The following is a 17,869-nucleotide window of genomic DNA, read 5'->3' as shown; positions in this document are numbered from 1 at the left end:
TTAATTGGGTTTGTCTATTGTTGAGTTTTAAGAGTTCTTTATATATTTTGGATAACAGTTCTTTATCAGATATATCTTTGCAAAAATTTCCTCCCTGTCTTTGGTTCATCTTCTTATTCTTTTGATGGTGACTTTTGTAGAGCAGAAATTTTTATCTTTAATAAAGTCCAGTTTATTGATTTTTTTTTTCCCCCATGGGTTATGCTGTTAGTGTTGGATCTAAAAAATCATTGCCAGATCCAAGATATCTAGATTTTCTCCTGTGTTCTCTCTCAGGAGTTTTATGATTTTGTGGTTTACATTTAGGTATGTGGTCCATTTTGAATTAATTTTTGTGAAAAGGATATGGCCTGTATCTATTCATTGTATGTATTCATTTTTTTCCATGTGGATGTTTAGCTGTCCCAGCATCATTTGAAAAGATTATCTTTGTTCTGTTGTACAGATCTTACTCAACAATGAGGTTACATTCTGATAAGCCTAAAGTAAGTTGAAAATATCTCAAGTTGAAAATGCATTTAATACATCTACTGAATGTCATAGCCTAGCCTAGCCTACCTTAAATGTGTTCAGAATACTTAGTTGGCCTACGGTTGGGCAAAATCATCTAACCACAAAGTCTACTTTATAATAAAGTGTTGAATATCTCAGTGTAATTTGTTGAATACTGTACTAAAAGTAAAAACCAGAATGGTTCTGTGTATTAGTTGTTTACCCTCTTCATCCAGTGCCTGCCTGGGAGTGGTGGCTCACTGCTGCTACCCAGTATCATAAGAGATTGTACTGCATATTGCTAGCCCAGGAAAAGATTAAAATTCAAAATCTGAAGTGTGGTTTCTATCGAATGTGTATTGCTTTTGCACCACTATAAAGTAAAAAAGTTGTAAGTTGAACTATTGTAAGTCGGGGGCCATCTGTATTGTCTTTCCTCCTTTGTCAAAGATCACTTATCACTTGACTATATAAATAGGGGTCTCTTTCTGAACATTATTCCATTCTACTGATCTCTTTTCATCAGGACCATGCTGTCTTGATTACTGAAGCTTCATAGTAAGTTGAGCAGTGTCAGTCCTCCAGCTTTGCTCTTCAGTATTGTGTTGGCTATTCTGGGTCCTTTGCCTCTCCGTATAAACTGCAGAATCAGTTTGTCAACAGCCACAGAATAAGTTACTGAGGTTTTGATTGGATTTCATTGGAATCTATAGATCAAGTTGGGAAGAACTGACATTTTGAAACTGTTTAGTCTTCCTATCCCTGATTGTAGAATATCTCTGTTTATCTAGTTCTGCTTTGATTCTGTTGATCAGTTTTGTAGTTTTCCTCATAAGGATCTTGTACATATTTTATTAGATTTATACCAAAGTTTCATTTTGGGGGGGATGATAATATAAATGGTATTGTGTTTTTAATATTTTGTTGTTGTGGTTGCTGTTTTTTATTGCTGTAGGATATGAAAGCCTCTCTCCAGAGTGGGTTCATATTTCCTTCTGTTGGGGGCCCTCGGAGTTCATTGAAACTGGCCCTGTTTTTATATAAATCTTTCTGCATCTTACACCACGAAAGAGTTTAAATTCATAACCCCCTCATCTGTGCGGCACTGGAGGCCGGGTATTTCAGTTCCTCTTGGATTATTTTCCTACCCCTCCCCACACTAGATAGCTTTTAAGTTGTAGGCTTTGTGCAGGGGGTTCAAACGTTCCAGCTCCCCAACTGCATGTTGGCCATTGCTCGTTTTCAGTTACTCCTGAGCATTCAAACCCTGGTCGCTACAGTCTGTTTTCTGCTCTTTCCTGGACTGCTTGGCTTTAGCTTTGATACCTCTTTGTTTCTGGCACATGAGGATTCTCACTGTTGCTGCCTTAGGTTGGGCCCTACCAGGTCACTCTGCTTCTGCTTTGGCTATGCTCTTAGATTTATCTGTCTTCCATTAAGCACCAGTATTCTTTGTAACAGAAAAGCACAAACTCTGTATAGGTCAGTGTGTTATTCCCCTTTGCTGCCTGACCTGGTTTCCTCCCTGTGTACCAGCCTACCTTGAGTTCTCTAGGCCATGCTTTTCCACTCCTTGGTGCTCTGCACATACTGCTTTCCAGACAGTCTGTGTCCCAGTTTTTTGTCTGGCTAAAATTCAGCCTAGTTGTTGATACCCTCAGTTAAGTCATCTTGACCTGTTCTCATGTAAATGGTCTTCCTCTTTGCTCCTGTTATAGCAGGTACATAGGTCTGTTTTAGCGTTTTATCACACTGTTTTGTATATGATGATTTCCTGGTCTTTGAGGGCAGGCATGGTTTCCTTTTGTCTTTTTGGATCAGTCACTGATAACAGTAAACGCTCAGTAGTCCTTTGTTTTTTTTTGTTGTTTTTGCATTTTTATAAAACTTGATAAAAAATAGTATTTCAAACTTTACCGTCACCAGAAGTACACAGTTACCAAAAATGCACACACTTCACTTGGCATCTCCTCAGTGGTCCTTTGTTAAGTGAGTATTTGTATGGTGTGATTACATGTGTGCACACTTGCACGTGAGTCTGCTGTGTGTTATTCAGTAGGATTGAACCGGATGAAATTAAGGGTATAACTTTTCAATATAATGCTGTACTACTGCATGCTTACATGCTGGTTTTTCTTTCTTTCCCTCCAGGGCTGTTGTGTTTGTTGTGGACAGTGCAGCCTTCCAGCGAGAGGTGAAAGATGTGGCAGAGTTTCTCTATCAAGTCCTCATTGACAGTATGAGTCTGAAGAACACACCGTCATTCTTAATCGCCTGCAATAAGCAAGGTGCCATCATGTTTTCCAGCAATAATAATGGAGATTTTTCTGGGATTGCTACTAAGAGCTAATGTAGTTACCTACAGTTGTTATTATTGAGGATGAGAGATGATTGTTAAGGAACTATGAAGGATTTTAAATCTTAAAATTATTTATATAACTGCATTTTCATTAGTTTTACCAGGCTGTTCGAAGGAGTGACTACACCAGTTTTTCTTTGATACGGTGTTTTGCATTTCACAAAATTATAAATCATTTTACTTTATTTACCAAGTTAAGTTTGTCAGATTGACAGTATGTCTCATCACACAATTGTGGAGGGCCAGAGGGGAGTCTCTCCTTTCAAACAAATTTACCTTCCAGCACATTTTGTCAAGGGGAGTTTGCACAAGTTGTGTTTTCTTTAACCTCATAACCATTAAACTTTTTCTGTTACACCCAGTAAAACTAGGCTTCCATTTCATTACCTCTAACATAAGATAAACTAGTTGATTTTACAGTCTTCTTTCAGATTAGAATAACCCTATTAGTGCTTAATCGGGAATTGGTGTTAGGATCATTACCTGGCTTCTCTTTTTATTCTCTTTGGTATAAGGACTTACCTAAGTGACTTACCATCTTAGTATCAGCTGGAAATGTGTGTAGTTTACTTTTATATGACAAGTAGGATATTTGTGTTGGAGTGAAGACTCTTGTTACAATAAAAAATCTGGTAGGTTTTCTTTCTGTTACACTGGCTAGACTTATATATATATTGATTTAAGAGATCTGTAAGATGTAGAAAACTTTCATGAAAGAGCTAATCAATTTTAGGGATATAAGCTTAATATATTTGTAAGCATTATTGTAGGAAAACCTATACATGAAAATTATAAAGCTTACTTTGGTAGTTAAGCTACTAATGATAAAAAGCTCTTCAGGAAAAAACATAAAGGAACAGAAAAGAAACTTACTGGTTTAAATTGGAATTTTCCATATGTGTAAGAAGTCTTGGGAAGAGACCCTTTCTGGTTTAAACTATAACAGTGTCTTTATTTCTTTACAGATATTACAATGGCAAAATCCGCAAAGTTAATTCAGCAGCAGCTTGAGAAAGAACTGTGAGTATGAATAAGTCATATTGATTAATGTATATCTTAACACTTAGGAAATACAAATATACTGCTTAAGGTCTTTGGTTGTATATGATTATCATAGCCCAAAGAATAGTGTGAAATATATTTGTTAAATAATTGACAAAATAATAGAATTCTAAAAAGCATCAGTGAGATGTTTATGGATATTTTAAAAATTTGTGGAAAGAAGATCTCAGGTTTGGGGCGCCTGGGTGGCTCAGTCGTTAAGCGTCTGCCTTTGGCTCAGGGCGTGATCCCGGCGATCTGGGATCGAGCCCCACATCAGGCTCCTCCGCTATGAGCCTGCTTCTTCTTCTCCCACTCCCCCTGCTTGTGTTCCCTCTCTCGCTGGCTGTCTCTCTCTGTCAAATAAATAAAATCTTAAAAAAAAAAAAAAAGATCTCAGGTTTATTGAGACCATCAGCTCAATTTATTTTCCCACTGTTTCTAGTTCATTTATAGTAGATATATGAAAGATTTTAGAAACTAAAAAAATTTGAAAGCCATGGAAATTTTCATTGACAGAAAAAGAAAGGAATGCTTTAGAAGAATTTAAAAACCTATTATACTATTTTATAGCTTATTTTATTATTTTCCAGCTACATTGCAATATTATTTAGCTTGATTTTAGTGTTTAAAAATTTATAAAGTGAGCTATATAACCTTTTGAATTTTAAGAAATCTAGCTTGTCTGTATTCTGCCAGTTTGTAAGAGCTAGCTAAAACTTGCTTACCCAGGAGCTACCATCAACATTATAATGAAGCAAATTGTGTTTTCTTGTTGCTGTTGTGTAGACTTTTATTGTTAATATTAAAGAAAAGAATCTGATGAGGAAAAATTGTATAAATTCAACTTTGAGGGGCACCTGGGTGTAGTCAGTTAAGTGTCTGCCTTCGGCTCAGGTCATGATCCCAGGGTCCTTGGATGGAGTCTCACATCGGGCTCCCTGCTCAGTGGGGAGTCTGCTTCTCCCTCTGCCCTGCCCCCTGCTCGTGCTCTCTTTCTCAAAAAAAGAAATAAAATCTTAAATAATTCAACTTCAAGCACATTTTTTCCTCATTAGGATTTACTTACTCCTTTATATATTTCATAAGTACCTATAGTTCATACAGTTCATGGCAAGCCCTGCATTCAGAATGTGGCTATAGAGGGAAATGTGATGTGGTTCCTGTACTCAGGGGCTTAGGGTTGACAGACTCCTGCTCAGGGTGTGCAAACAAGAAATAGTTTTACATTTTCAAAGGGCAGGTAAAAAAATAAGAAAAGTAGAAAAATATGTGACAGAAACTAAACATCACCCATAAGCCCAAAATTTTTAATTTATGGCTCTTAACAGAAAAATTTTTACCAGGGCTGGTCTGTCATTTTCTGTGGTTTCTTTTCTTTTTTCTTTTAATTGAGAATGATATATTTAATTCCATGTGCTTTAAACTTTTTAATATATGAATAGAGTAAAGTTAGCTGTTCAATCACATTTATCAAAGACCTCATGCTTTCAAGTTGAATATCAAAAGAGATTTTTAAAGCCCTTTATGGAGGGGTAATTGATATGTAAAAAACCGTGCCTATTTAATGTGTACAACTCCATGCATTTGGGGGTAAGTATCCACCTTTGAAGCCATCACCACCATCGAGGCCATCAAAATATCCGTTACTTTCCAGAGTTTCCTCCTGCTCCTTTTATTATTTGTGTGTGTTTGTGTGAGAGAGAGAGAGAGAAAGAAAGAGAGGAAATGTTTCATGAGAATACTTCAGATCTACCGTATTAGCAGATTTTAAGCATACAATGCAGTCGTATTAGCTGTAGACACTACGCTGTAGAGTAGATCTCTAGCACATACTTATTTGCATAACTGAAACTTTAAAAAAAAAGATTTTATTTATTTGAGAGAGAGAAAGTGTGTGAGCACAAGTTGAGGGGAGGGACAGAGGGAGAGGGAGAAGCAGGCTCCCCTCCCTCCATGAGCAGGGAGCCCTGACATGGGCTGGGATCATGACCTTAGCTGAAGGCAGACGCTTAACCGATTGAGCCACCCAGACTCCCATGTATAACTAAAACTTTATAGCCTTTGACTTAATGGTCAAAGGCTCCCATTTCTCCTTCCCCCCACCCCAGTAACCACCATTCTACTCTGCTTCTATGTGTTTGTTTTAGATTCCACATGTAAGTGTGATCATATATTATTTGTCTTACTGTGTCTGTCACTTAGCATAATGTCCTGTAGGTTCATCCATGTTGTAAATAGTAGGCTTTCCTTCTTTTTCAGGGCTGAATAATATTCCATTGCATGTATGTTCCACATTTTCTTTATCCATTCATCTTTTTGTGGACATTTAGGTTGTTTCCATATATTGCCATTGTAATAATTCTACAATGACCATGAGAGTGCAAGAACCTCTTCAAGATCCTGATTTTAATTCCTTTGGATAAATACCCAGTCATATGGTAGTAGTTTTATTTGTTATTTTTTGAGGAATCTTCATGCTGTTTTCCATAGTGGCTGTACCAATTTACATTCCCACCAACAGTGTACCAGGATTGCCTTTTGTCTGCATCTCTACAACTTAGCTTGTTTGTTTTGTTTTGTTTTAATATTTGTTGTTATCTCAGGTGTGAAGTGATATCTCATGGTGGTTTTGAATTTCCCTGATGATTAGTTATGTTGAGCACCTTTTCATGTACTTATTGGCTATTTGTGTGTCCTCTCTGGAGAAATGTCTGTTCAGAAATGTCTGTCCTTTCTCCATTTTTCAATTGGATTATTTGTTTTTTTGTTACTGAATTGTAGGAGTTCTTTATATATTTTGGATATTATCCCTAATCAGATAAATGGTTTGCAGTTAATTTCTCCAGTTCCAGGTTATCTTTTTGTTTTACTGATTGTTACTTTGCTCTGCAGAAGTTATTTAATTTAGCAATCACATTTATGTTTCTGTTGGTTGCCTGTGCTTTGGTGTCATATCCAAAAACTCATTGGCATAACCAAGGTCACTCAGCTTTTCCCCTGTTGTTTTCTTCTTGGATTTTTTATGGCTTCAGATCTTATGTGTAAGTCTTTAATCCATTTTGAGTTGATTTTTGTGTATGGTGTAAGATAAAGGTCTAATTTTATTCTCTTGCATGTAGATACCAGTTTTCCTAGCACCAGTTATTGAAGAGACTATCCTTTACCCATTGTGTATTCTTGTCATCTTTATCAAAGGTTAATTGTATGTGTGGGTTTATTTCTGGCCCCTCTACTTTATTTTATTGGTCTGTGTGTCTTATTATGTCAGTATCTTACTGTTTTGGTTACTATATAGCTTTGTTATATAATTTGAAATCTGGAAGTGTGATGCCTCTGGCTTTTTTGTTTTTACTCAAGATTACTTTGGCTATTATGAGTCTTTTTGTGGTTCCATATGAATTCTATCATTGTTTCTTCTAGTTCTGCAAAAAATTCTATTGGAATATTGATAGGTATTGCATTGAATCTGTAGAGGGCTTTGCATCATATGGACGGTTTAACAATAATTATTCCAATCCAGGAAAAGGGATATCTTTTCCTTTATTCATGTCTTCAATTGCTTTCATGTATGTCTTACAGTTTTCAGTGTATAGATCTTTTGCTTACTTCATTACATTTATGCTTAAGTATTTTATTTTGATGCTATTGTAAATAGGATTGGCAATTCTTAATTTCTCTGATAGTTCATTAGTAGTGTATAGAAACGTAACTGATTATGTTGATTTTGTATCCTGCAACTTTACCAAATTTATTTAGTAGTTCTGGTTTCTTTGGTGGTGTCTTAGGGATTTTTTATACATAAGATTAAGTCTTCTGTGAACAGAGATAATCTTACTTCTTTTCGGATTTTCATGCTTTTTCTTTCTTTGCCTAATTGTTCTGTCTAGGTCTTCCAGGGCTATGCTGAATAGAAGTGGTGAGAGTGGGCATCCTTGTTTTGATCTTAGAGGAAAAGCTTTCAGCTTTTCACTGTTGAATATGATATTTTCTGTGGGCTTGTCATATATGGCCCTTATTATTTTGAGCTACATTCTTCTGTGCCTATTTTGTTGAGTTTTAGTCATGAGAGGATGTTGATTTTTGTCAAGTGATTTTTCTTTATTGAGATGATCGTATGATTTTTATCCTTCATCCTGTTAAATGTGGTGTATCACCTCTGTTGGTTTATATATGTTGAACTCTTTCCCATCTTGAGTAAATCCCATTGGGTTATAGTACACAATCCATTTACTGTATGTACTGTTGAATTTGGTTTGCCAGTATTTTGTTGAGGATTTTTGTATCAATGTTCATTAGGTATATTGGCCTATACTTTTCTTGTAGTATGTTTGTCTGGCTTGGATATCAGGGTAATGTTGGCCTTGTAAAATGAGTTTGGAAGTGTTACCTCCTCTTTAAATTGGAAGTTTGAGAAGAATTGGTGTTGATTCTTGTTTAAATGTTCAGTAGAATTCACCAGTGAGCCATCTGGTTCTGGGTTTTTCTTTGCTGGTGGTTTTTGATTACTGATTCAGTCTCCTTCCTCATTATTGGCCTGTTCAGATTTTCTATTTTTTTCATGATTCAGTTTTTGGTATGTTGTGTGTTTCTAAGAATTTATCCGTTTCTTCTAGTTTGTCTAATTTGTTAATAATAGTCTCTTATCCTTTGTATTTCTGCAGTATAAGTTATCCCTTTCATTCCTGAGTTTATTAATTTTAGTTTTCTCTCTTTCTCCTTGCTAAAGGTTTGTCAATTTTATTTATGTTTCAAAAAAACATCTCTTAGTTTCATTGATATTTTCTATTGTTTTCTAGTCTGTATTTCATTTGTTTCTGCTCTGATGTTTATTTTTTCCTTCCTTCCGCTAGCTTCAGGATTAGTTTGTTCTTTTTCTAGTTCCTGGAGGTATCAAGTTGGGTTGTTTATCTGAGATCTTTCTTTCTTCTTAGAATAGATGTTTATTGCTATAAACTTCCCTCTCAGAACTGCCTTTTGCTGCATCCTGTAAGTTTTGGTGTGTTGGGTTTCCATTTTCATTTGTTTCAATATTTTTTTATTTGCCTTTGGATTCTTCCTTGACCTATTAGTTGTTCAGAAATGTGTTATTTATTCCCCGAATATTTGTGAATTTTTCAATAGTCCTTCTGTTATTGATTTCTAGTTTTATACCATTGTGGTCAGAAAAGATACATGATGTGATTTCAGTCATCTTAAATTTGTTAACTTGTTTTGTAGCCTAACATGTTATCTATCCTGGAGACTGTTCTGTGTACACTTGAAAAGAATGCATTCTGCAGCTGTTGGTTGGAATGTTCTGCATTTGTCTGTTAGGAATATTTGGTGTATATTTGGTCTGCTGAACACTTCAAATATGTTGTTTTCATACTGATTTTTTGTCAGGATGATCTATTCATTGTTGGAAGTGTGAAATCCCCTGCTATTATTGTATTGATATCTATTTCTCCCTTTAGTTCTATTAATATTTGCTTTATGTATTTAGATTCTCTGATGTTAGGTGCATATGTGGTTACAATTATTATATCCTCTTGAGGAATTGACCCCTTTATTATTACATAATGACCTTCTTTGACTCTTGTGACAATTTTTGACTTAAAGTCTGTCTTGATGAAATAAGTATAGCCAGCCCTGCCCTTTTGGTGATCATTTGCTTGGAATATCTTTTTCTATCCCTTCACTTAGAATCTTAAATCTAAAGTGTGTCTCCTGGAGACAGCATATAGTTCAATCTGTTTTTTTTTTAATATTTCATCCACTTTGTTTTGATTAGAGAATTTAAACCATTTATGTTTAAAGTAATTACTGATAGGTAAGGACTTATTCTGTTTTGTTGATTGTCTTCTGTTTTATAATTCCTTTGTCCCTTTCTTCTCTTTCTTTAATGATTTGTTTGTGGTGTTATGCTGATTCCTTTCTCTTTATTTTGTGTATCTGCTATAGTTTTTTTTTCTTTGTGATTACAATGAGACTTTTATAAAACATAGTATTGGTAATCTTATTTTAAGCTGATAACAGCTTCCACTGCATACAAAAATTGTATACATTAACTTCTTCCCCTTTATTTTATACTATTGATTCCACAATTCACATTTTTATATTGTATATCCATTAATAAATTATAGTAGCCATAGTTGTCTTTAATACTTTTGTCTCTAGCTTTTATGCTAGAGTTAAGTGATTTATGTGTCACCATAACAGTATTAGAGTATTCTGAATTTGAATATACTCTTATTGTTATAGTGAGTTTTATATTTTCATATGTTTTCATGTTGTTCATGTCCTTTTGTTTCACCTTGAAGAACTGCCTTTAGCATATCTTGCAAGGCAGGTATAGTGGTTATGAACTCCCTCAGATTTTGTGTGTCTGGGAAATTTTTTCTTTCATGTCTGATGGACAGTTTTGCTGGGTATATTTTTTTCTTTCAGCACTTTGAATATATCATTCCACTCTGTACTGGCATACAGTTTCTGCCAAGACTAAGAAATTTAGTGTTATGGGGTTCCCCTTGTTTGTGACCATTGGCTTTTCTCTTGCTGCTTTCAAAATTCTCTTTGTCTTTGACTTTTTGTCAGTTTGATTATAATGTGTCTTGGTGAAGCTCTCTTTATGTTTAATCTATTTGGGCTTCTTTGGGCTTAATGGATCTAGGTGTTCATTTCCCTTTCTAGATTTAGGGTTTTTCTGTATTATTTCTTTATAAATAAGCTTGCTGTTTGTCTTTCTCTGCTCCTTTTGGGACTGCCATAATGCATGTACTTGATTCCTTTAATGATGAATTTTAAGTTATGTAGTCTTTCTTTACTCTTTTGTTTGTTTGTTTGTTTTGTTCTTCTCATTGGGTAACTTCAAATTACCTGCCTTCAGGCTCTCTGATTCTTTCTTCTGCTTGATCAAGTCTGTTGTTAAAGATCTCTGAATTTTTCACATCAGTCATTGTGTTCTTTAGTTCCAGAGTATCAAAAACTTTTTATGGCTTCTCTTTGTTGAGCTTCTCATTTTTTTTTTTTTTTTAAGTAGGCTCCATGCCCAATATTGGGCTTGAACTCAGGAACCTGAGATCAAGAGTCTCATGCTCTACCAACTGAGCCAGCCAGGTGCCCCAAACTTCTCATTTTAATTCATAGATTACTTTTCTCATTTCACTGAGTTGTCTGTTCTCTTTTATAGCTCATTGGACTTTCAAGTGATTATTTTGAATTCTTTGTCAGGCATTTTATAGCTCTCCATTTCTTTAAGGTCAGTTACTGGTACCTTATTTTTTTTCTTTGATAGGCTTGCTGCTCAAGTGCTTGGGCAGACTAGCCTGGCTCCTAGGTCCATGGGTGTGTGGGCCTACTGCTTGGATTCATGGAAGTGGGCCTGGCACCAGGGTCTACTTGGGTGGCCTGGCCAGGTGCCTGGGTCTACTGGGGTGATCCTGGAGCTTGGGCCCATAGGAGTGGGCTGGGGCTATGGGGGCCAGCCTGGTGCTGGATTCTGTGGCATAGTGAGTGCTTACTTCACTGTTCTTCCCCCAAGTGAAGCATATCTCTCCATATTTGCAGGAAAAGTAATGTGGGTAATGTGAAACTGTCCTTCCTATCCTCTTTCAATGCATTCTTTCTTATTTCTGTATAACACCCTGGTGCTGTAATCTTGGACCTAGATTCCTTCTCTCTCATGCATAGGTGGTTATTCAAATTGATGGTTCTGTGAGAAGACTTGTGCTGGAAACTCCCATTCTGCCATCTTGCTGATGTCAATGTCAGTGGTTTTTGTTCCTTCTGAAATTGCATGTTTATCATTTTTCTCTTACTCCAGTCACTCTCGAGACTATAAATTGCTTGTTGTTAGGCTAAAGAAATTAGAACAATTAGATGATTTGGGTTTTCTAGAAATACTGTTGCAGTTGTTGGGAATTGGGGGAAAAAGTGATCATAGTATTTGTGTATCCATTTTGGTTTTTTCTTTTTAGCAGTACAGTCCAAGTCTTCCTGTGTTCAAAACATGTATTTTCCTTAGTCCATTTGCTCTTCACTCTAAAGAGCCATAGAAAAGCAATACAGATGGAAATGCTGTATTATAGGTAGTGAAGTAAAATGTTAATAGTTGGGAAGATGAATATCAGTTAAATTAGGAGTCAGATTCTATTTTATTTTATTTTTAAAAGTTTATTTGTTTTTGTTAGTAATCTCTACACCCAGTGTGGGGCTCAAACTCATGGTCCCTAGATCAAGAGCCCCACCCTCTTCCAACTGAGCTAGCCAGGTGCCCCGGGAGTCTGATTTTAGATTAATCCTGTTGTGAGAATTATGCCCTATCAGCATAGAAGCATTTCATAGTCTTATGAATAACAAAGCTAACTGTATTCACTTGGCCTTATGGCAAGAACTGAGTACATGTTATATTTGGCCTCTTCTCCTTTTTAAGTGTTTTTTTAATTGTAAAATATCTTACATATAAAGGGATACATATGACACATATATTGAATTTAAAGAATATTAAAATGAATACCCATGGACCCACCACCTTGCTTAGAAGGCCCTAAGATATTGGGCTCCTCCCCAATATCTTGAATTTGGTATTGTTTTTTAAAATACTTTTTCCATGTATGCGTGTTTCTTTCTAAACAAGGTATTAGTTTTCCCTGCAGATTCTTCACGAATTTTCATGCAGTCTTACAGCTCCAAGAAATGCTTTATTTTGTAAGGAAGCACATTGGGAGCATGTATTCCTCAGCATCTGGATAGCAGAAAGGGTGGGGGAAGTAAACACACGAGCGTTGCTGTACACTCTTTTTTGGGGCCAGCAGGTGGCAGTAAGACAACTTAAATTGGGACAGTGTTCATGGGTAAAGAGGTTGGAGAGTAGTAATTGTGCCCAAACTGGATATGAGAATCTGGAGTTTGTGGAGTTACGAAGCCCTGTATCCAAATAGACTTGTGATAAATATAAATACTGTATTTTCCCACACTTAACTTTCAGAGACTTAAGTTATTTTAACACTTATAGCATGTATTTAAAAAGGATGTTCAAAAATGGCATCATACAGATGATCCTAGTGGAAGGGGATAAGGGGGCCCTGGGCTGAGAGAAGGTTGGTGTGACATGGGCACGTTATTGACCTGCTCTTATCAAGCCAAGTCTGGCTAGACCCCCATCTCTCCTGTCTGAGAGCAGTCTATGAATGCAAAGGATTATTCAACAGTCTTAATAGCATGATTGACAGTTTGATGTCAGGTATTTAAATGAGTGCTGAAGTGTTTAGGAATGAGTGTGGCTTCTTAAAGGCCTTTAGTTGCTATATAAAAGTTACTCGTCTCTTCTTCCTGACTTGTTTTTCTTTTGTCCCACAGCAACACTTTACGAGTCACCCGTTCTGCTGCCCCCAGCACACTGGACAGTTCCAGCACCGCTCCTGCTCAGCTGGGAAAGAAGGGCAAAGAATTTGAGTTCTCACAGTTGCCCCTCAAAGTGGAGTTCCTGGAGTGCAGTGCCAAGGGCGGAAGAGGGGACGCTGGCTCCGCCGACATCCAGGACCTGGAGAAATGGCTTGCTAAAATCGCCTGAGGGGCCGGGCCGAGGCTCAGGATGTGAATGTATATGTGTGTGGCTGACAGTTTTGGAAAAGGGCGTGGTAACTTGGAGTTGATAAAGAAGGGGTACAAAGTGTAATTAGAAACATTTTCTTGTCCTGGAAACAAATTTTTGAAAGTAACGTGGAATTTTTGTTTTTAAGTTTAGTTCTCCCTCAGTGCTTTCTAGTCACTTAACTGCCTGTGTGTCTTCCCTTGGTTAAGGTTTATGTCATATCCCTTTAGCGTATGCTTGACCTAGGGTCAGGGTCTTTGTGACCATAACAAGTGGATCCACATAGAGAGGATATTATCACGAGAGTATGGTTATCATCTGAAAAGTTTCTTATCCTCTGCTTCTGTGTGTTAGTTCCTTTTCCTGAAAACAAACCTGTGTATGGAACCAGCTGATTCCATTTGCCCTTGATGTTCACGGGCAGTACATCATCTAGTCCTTTGTGAATTTCAGAGGTGTGGGTGTAGTTACAGTGTGGTCTCCTGACATGTGAAGACAGGTAGGAAACAGCAAGGCTGTGTTGACAGCAGGTCTGTTCTTCATCAGCTTGGTGACTTGTCCACACTCCAGCCTCCTAGCACTTAGGTTGCAAAAACATGCCCTGAACCCTTGGAGTCATTCCCAGGTGATAGAACTATAAATGCTAAATCCCCACATGCCAAGGGTCTAGTGTGTTCTCGTGGTTTCCCTTAGTTGAGGAGTATATGAAGATTTAGAAGCTGTTGTGATTTTTTGGATGGCCGTGGGACTCTGGGCTGCGTTCTTATGCTGTTTGACCAGCCCGTTTTGTACTCAGAGCTAGAATGCTGTGGAACACGTGTGAATGAAAAAAGTTCTCCATAGTTTTTTAAAGTGCATATTCACTGATGTTTGAAAGAAAAGTCAGCGTTTTCAAAGTGATGGTCTTTGTTGTCTTCTTGAATGTTGGCTTTTTTTATGGCTTTTATAAATTATTAATGCGTTTCTTGGTAAATAAAACAACCTGTCTGGCTCAAAGCAATGAAATGGAATGGTAGAGTGAGTACAGCTGGGAGCATGTGTTAGGGCGCAGGCCGAGTTCCACGATTCCCGGGCCTGCAGCATGCCCGGGAACAAACTGCTGACCCTGCTTGCACACACTCAGGGACAATCCCCACTAAAGCTTCAGAGGAGACAAAGGTAGCTGTGGGCGAGGAAGAAGCTAGTCCCAGAACAGTGTGGTCAGAGCTATGACGGGAGAGGTGCAGGGTGCTCTGCCGGCGTGAGCATGGGCATCTCACCCGCCTGGGGGCTCAGGGAGAGTCAGAGAATAGCATGGAGCCAAAAACATCGCAGGGCGTGTGGTCCCCGTGAGTGTGCACTACAGCCCAAGCCTCTGCCTTCCCCCCTTCCCGTGGGTCATCCTCGCTCTGCGCGAGAGCATTCCAGCTCCCCTCCGCCCCCAACCCTGGATCAGAGGCCTTGCTGCTTGCCTGTGGTTGGAAGTGCAGGCGGAAATGGAGACGACCTTGGGCCTTGACCCTGGCAGAGTTCTTATTCGAAAGCCTCATTGCTGCTCGTGTTCTTACCATCCTTTAGATTCTTAGTTTTTGTCCTTTCCTTATTAACCAACAGTAATTTAAGGAAATAGGTAAGAATAATGAACCAGAAATCAACAGAGAATGCGATGAATGTGACACCTTCACATAATCACAGTAGGTGCTCGTGTGAATAAAAATCAGTGGCTTGACACTTATGTTAAGAGGCATGTGTTCTCACAGCTTTGTTTTGTTTTGTTTTTTTCTGGTTAATAAATGGTGTTCTTTCGTGGAGGAAGCAATACACCAAAAAAGTAAAGTTCTCTCTCAAACAGTGGTTCTCAGACGCTGGTGTGCATCAGAACGATCTGTGATGGCCGTCAGACAGCCATCCTGGGGTTCCCCGCTCCTAAACATGCAGGTCACTGGCAGATGTGGTGTGGGCTCGGGAGTCTGCGTGCCCAGTGTGTCCTGTGCCAGGTACATGGGGCTCGTAGAAGCACCCTCCAAAGTCACCTGCTCTGGAGTAGCACATGTGCCTTCAGTAGGCCTGTTTTGTTTTTTTTTTTTAAAGATTTTATTTATTTGTTTGACAGAGATAGAGACAGCCAGCGAGAGAGGGAACACAAGCAGGGGGAGGGGGAGAGGAAGAAGCAGGCTCATAGCAGAGGAGCCTGACGTGGGGCTCGATCCCGCAACGCCGGGATCACGCCCTGAGCTGAAGGCAGACGCTTAACCGCTGTGCCACCCAGGCGCCCCCAGTAGGCCTGATTTTTAAGTCTTTCGGGCTACAAGCCCTGTTTGGTTTTCTCGCAGGGAAAGCAAGCAGGTTAGGGAGTCCCTCCTGCGCCTCTCCTCCTGCTTCCTGCTCCTGTGCTACAGTCATCCCGTGCTTGTGCATTTGGGCCGGGGTGAGATCATGGTGACCAGTCCTTGGTGCTGGCAGGGGGTTTTGAGAGGACCCATGTGTTCTCTAGTCTGTTGGTATTCTCTTGTGGCCCTGAAGCCATTCAGCCAAAGTAGTCCCATTTCTTCATGAGGTGGGAGGCAAGTGTGGCCAGAATAGAGGTCAGTCATGGGGACTGGCAGACTAGGCACAGCTGTGGGTCGTAGATGAGACCGTTGTGGCCTGAAACAGCTCCTTCTTAGGAACATAGCAGCGTCTGAGCCCCTGGGTGTGGATGGGCCCTGCCTGCCACCCGCTCACAGGCCAGCTGCCACCTGATACGAATGACCCCATTCCTTGCTAAGGGAGAGCTGCAGGACGTGGGGAGGTGCCATTGCAGGGGGGTGGCTGCGATGAATATGCCCTGGGCACGCCGTTGCTTCTGGAATGGGGTCTTCCAAAGGGTATGGAGCACGCGTGCAGACTGAGGGGTCGGGGTGCTGGCCATACTGTTCATTCCAGCTCTTTTTTCAAGACCTTTTCCAAGGGTCCTGGAGCCTTGGTAGCCCCTCCACTGCTAGGCACTTGCCCGTTCGCAGGGGTCCGAGTCAACAACAGCTGGTGTTAGTGGGGAGTGCTGCTTACCTTTTCCTGTGGCTTCTGTCTCAGCACCACCTGGGATCCCAGTGTCCCCCTGTGGTCCCGTTATGTGTGAGGTACTTAGTGTTCCGTTGACTTAAGATTATTGCGTTTCAGCTGAAATGTGTGTTTCTCTTTTTGTGGTATTTTTGGTATATTTGTATACTGGTATACTCACTCTGGCATTTCTCAATTTGAGGTTAGCATAGGATTATCAAAGCTCCTTTCTCCACTCTTGCTAACTGAACACAAATGCAGCCACAGTGATAAGGAAAGCCACCTTGAGCAGCATCCCTCAATGCCACACGGGGCACTTCAGATAGGTCATTCAGCAGCCCTCTCTCATCTTCACGGTTGTGTCTGGGGAATCCCAGGGTGCTCCGTTCTGGCAAGGGCCGGGGCTGCTGGACGGTTGTGTGTGTCAATGCTGTGTCCTACATTATTCCCTCCCCTTGCTATCTCAAGTCCTGTCATCCTGAGCACGGGAATCTTTCTTGGAATAGCTTGCCTCTGGCTTCAGTCTGATCTGTACAAGTGTGTGCACGTTGGCTGTCAGGCCTGTGGCCCTTAACATCCCTTGGACCTCCTCTACCGCGTCTTACATCTGGCAGCCAGAAAAGTTAGGCTCAGTGGGCAGAGCATCTATTTCCTGTCCCTCCTAATGTAGAGGTGGTTTCCGAGGTGGCAGATGGGAGGGTGTTCCAGAAACTTTAGAACCTTGGAAGGAGAAAGATAGGGAGTGAAGTTGAACTTGAAGAAGAATGAGATCTGGTGAATTTGGCTTACTCCATAGCTCCAGGATTCCCAGCATTCTCAGGCCAGAGCAGTTCTGGGCCTGATCTTGGCCTTTGTGTCCTCCCTGGATTGGTCCCACAGTTGTCTAGGCCTCAGGGCATCTTTTTGTCTGGAGATGACTGACACCTGAAGGGCCTCTCACGGATGTTCTCTAACTAGTGTGGGGAGAAGCAGGAGATGGTATGTGGCTACTTGGTGTCACCGGGAGGATGATTATGGTTCACCTTAAATTTTTTTTTTTTAAAAAGATTTTATTTATTTATTCGACAGAGAGAGAGACAGCCAGTGAGAGAGGGAACACAAGCAGGGGGAGTAGGAGAGGAAGAAGCAGGCTCATAGCGGAGGAGCCTCATGTGGGGCTCGATCCCATAATGCCGGGATTACGCCCTGAGCCGAAGGCAGACGCTTAACCGCTGTGTCACCCAGGCGCCCCTCACCTTAAATTCTTTAAATGGCTTTCTGGAGATCACCAGAAGGAAGAGAGATTCAGTCCCTGCACCCACCCTTCAAAACCCCCAGTCGTGGCAAGTGGAGACCAGGGATGATAGAAGTTATCACACAGCCCTGAGTCTCAGTTCGGCCTCGGG

General features: G+C 39.7%; 1 protein-coding gene across 1 annotated transcript in view; it reads left to right on the top strand.

The window, feature by feature from the left end:
• The window catches only part of LOC100467350 (serotransferrin-like), a 53,407-nt gene extending 38,936 nt beyond the window's left edge, over positions 1-14,471 (top strand). Inside the window, 3 exon segments of the mRNA XM_011230832.3 lie at positions 2,644-2,780; positions 3,817-3,871; positions 13,232-14,471. Of these exon segments, the coding sequence (XP_011229134.1) occupies positions 2,644-2,780; positions 3,817-3,871; positions 13,232-13,445 (406 nt within the window). The 3' untranslated portion in view covers positions 13,446-14,471.
• The last annotated feature ends 3,398 nt before the right edge of the window (positions 14,472-17,869 follow it).

Source organism: Ailuropoda melanoleuca, chromosome 6 (assembly GCF_002007445.2).
Source record: "Ailuropoda melanoleuca isolate Jingjing chromosome 6, ASM200744v2, whole genome shotgun sequence".
Classification (NCBI taxonomy): Eukaryota; Metazoa; Chordata; class Mammalia; order Carnivora; family Ursidae; genus Ailuropoda; species Ailuropoda melanoleuca.
Note: the sequence above shows the minus strand (reverse complement) of the source record. Positions and strands in the feature narration are given on the sequence as shown.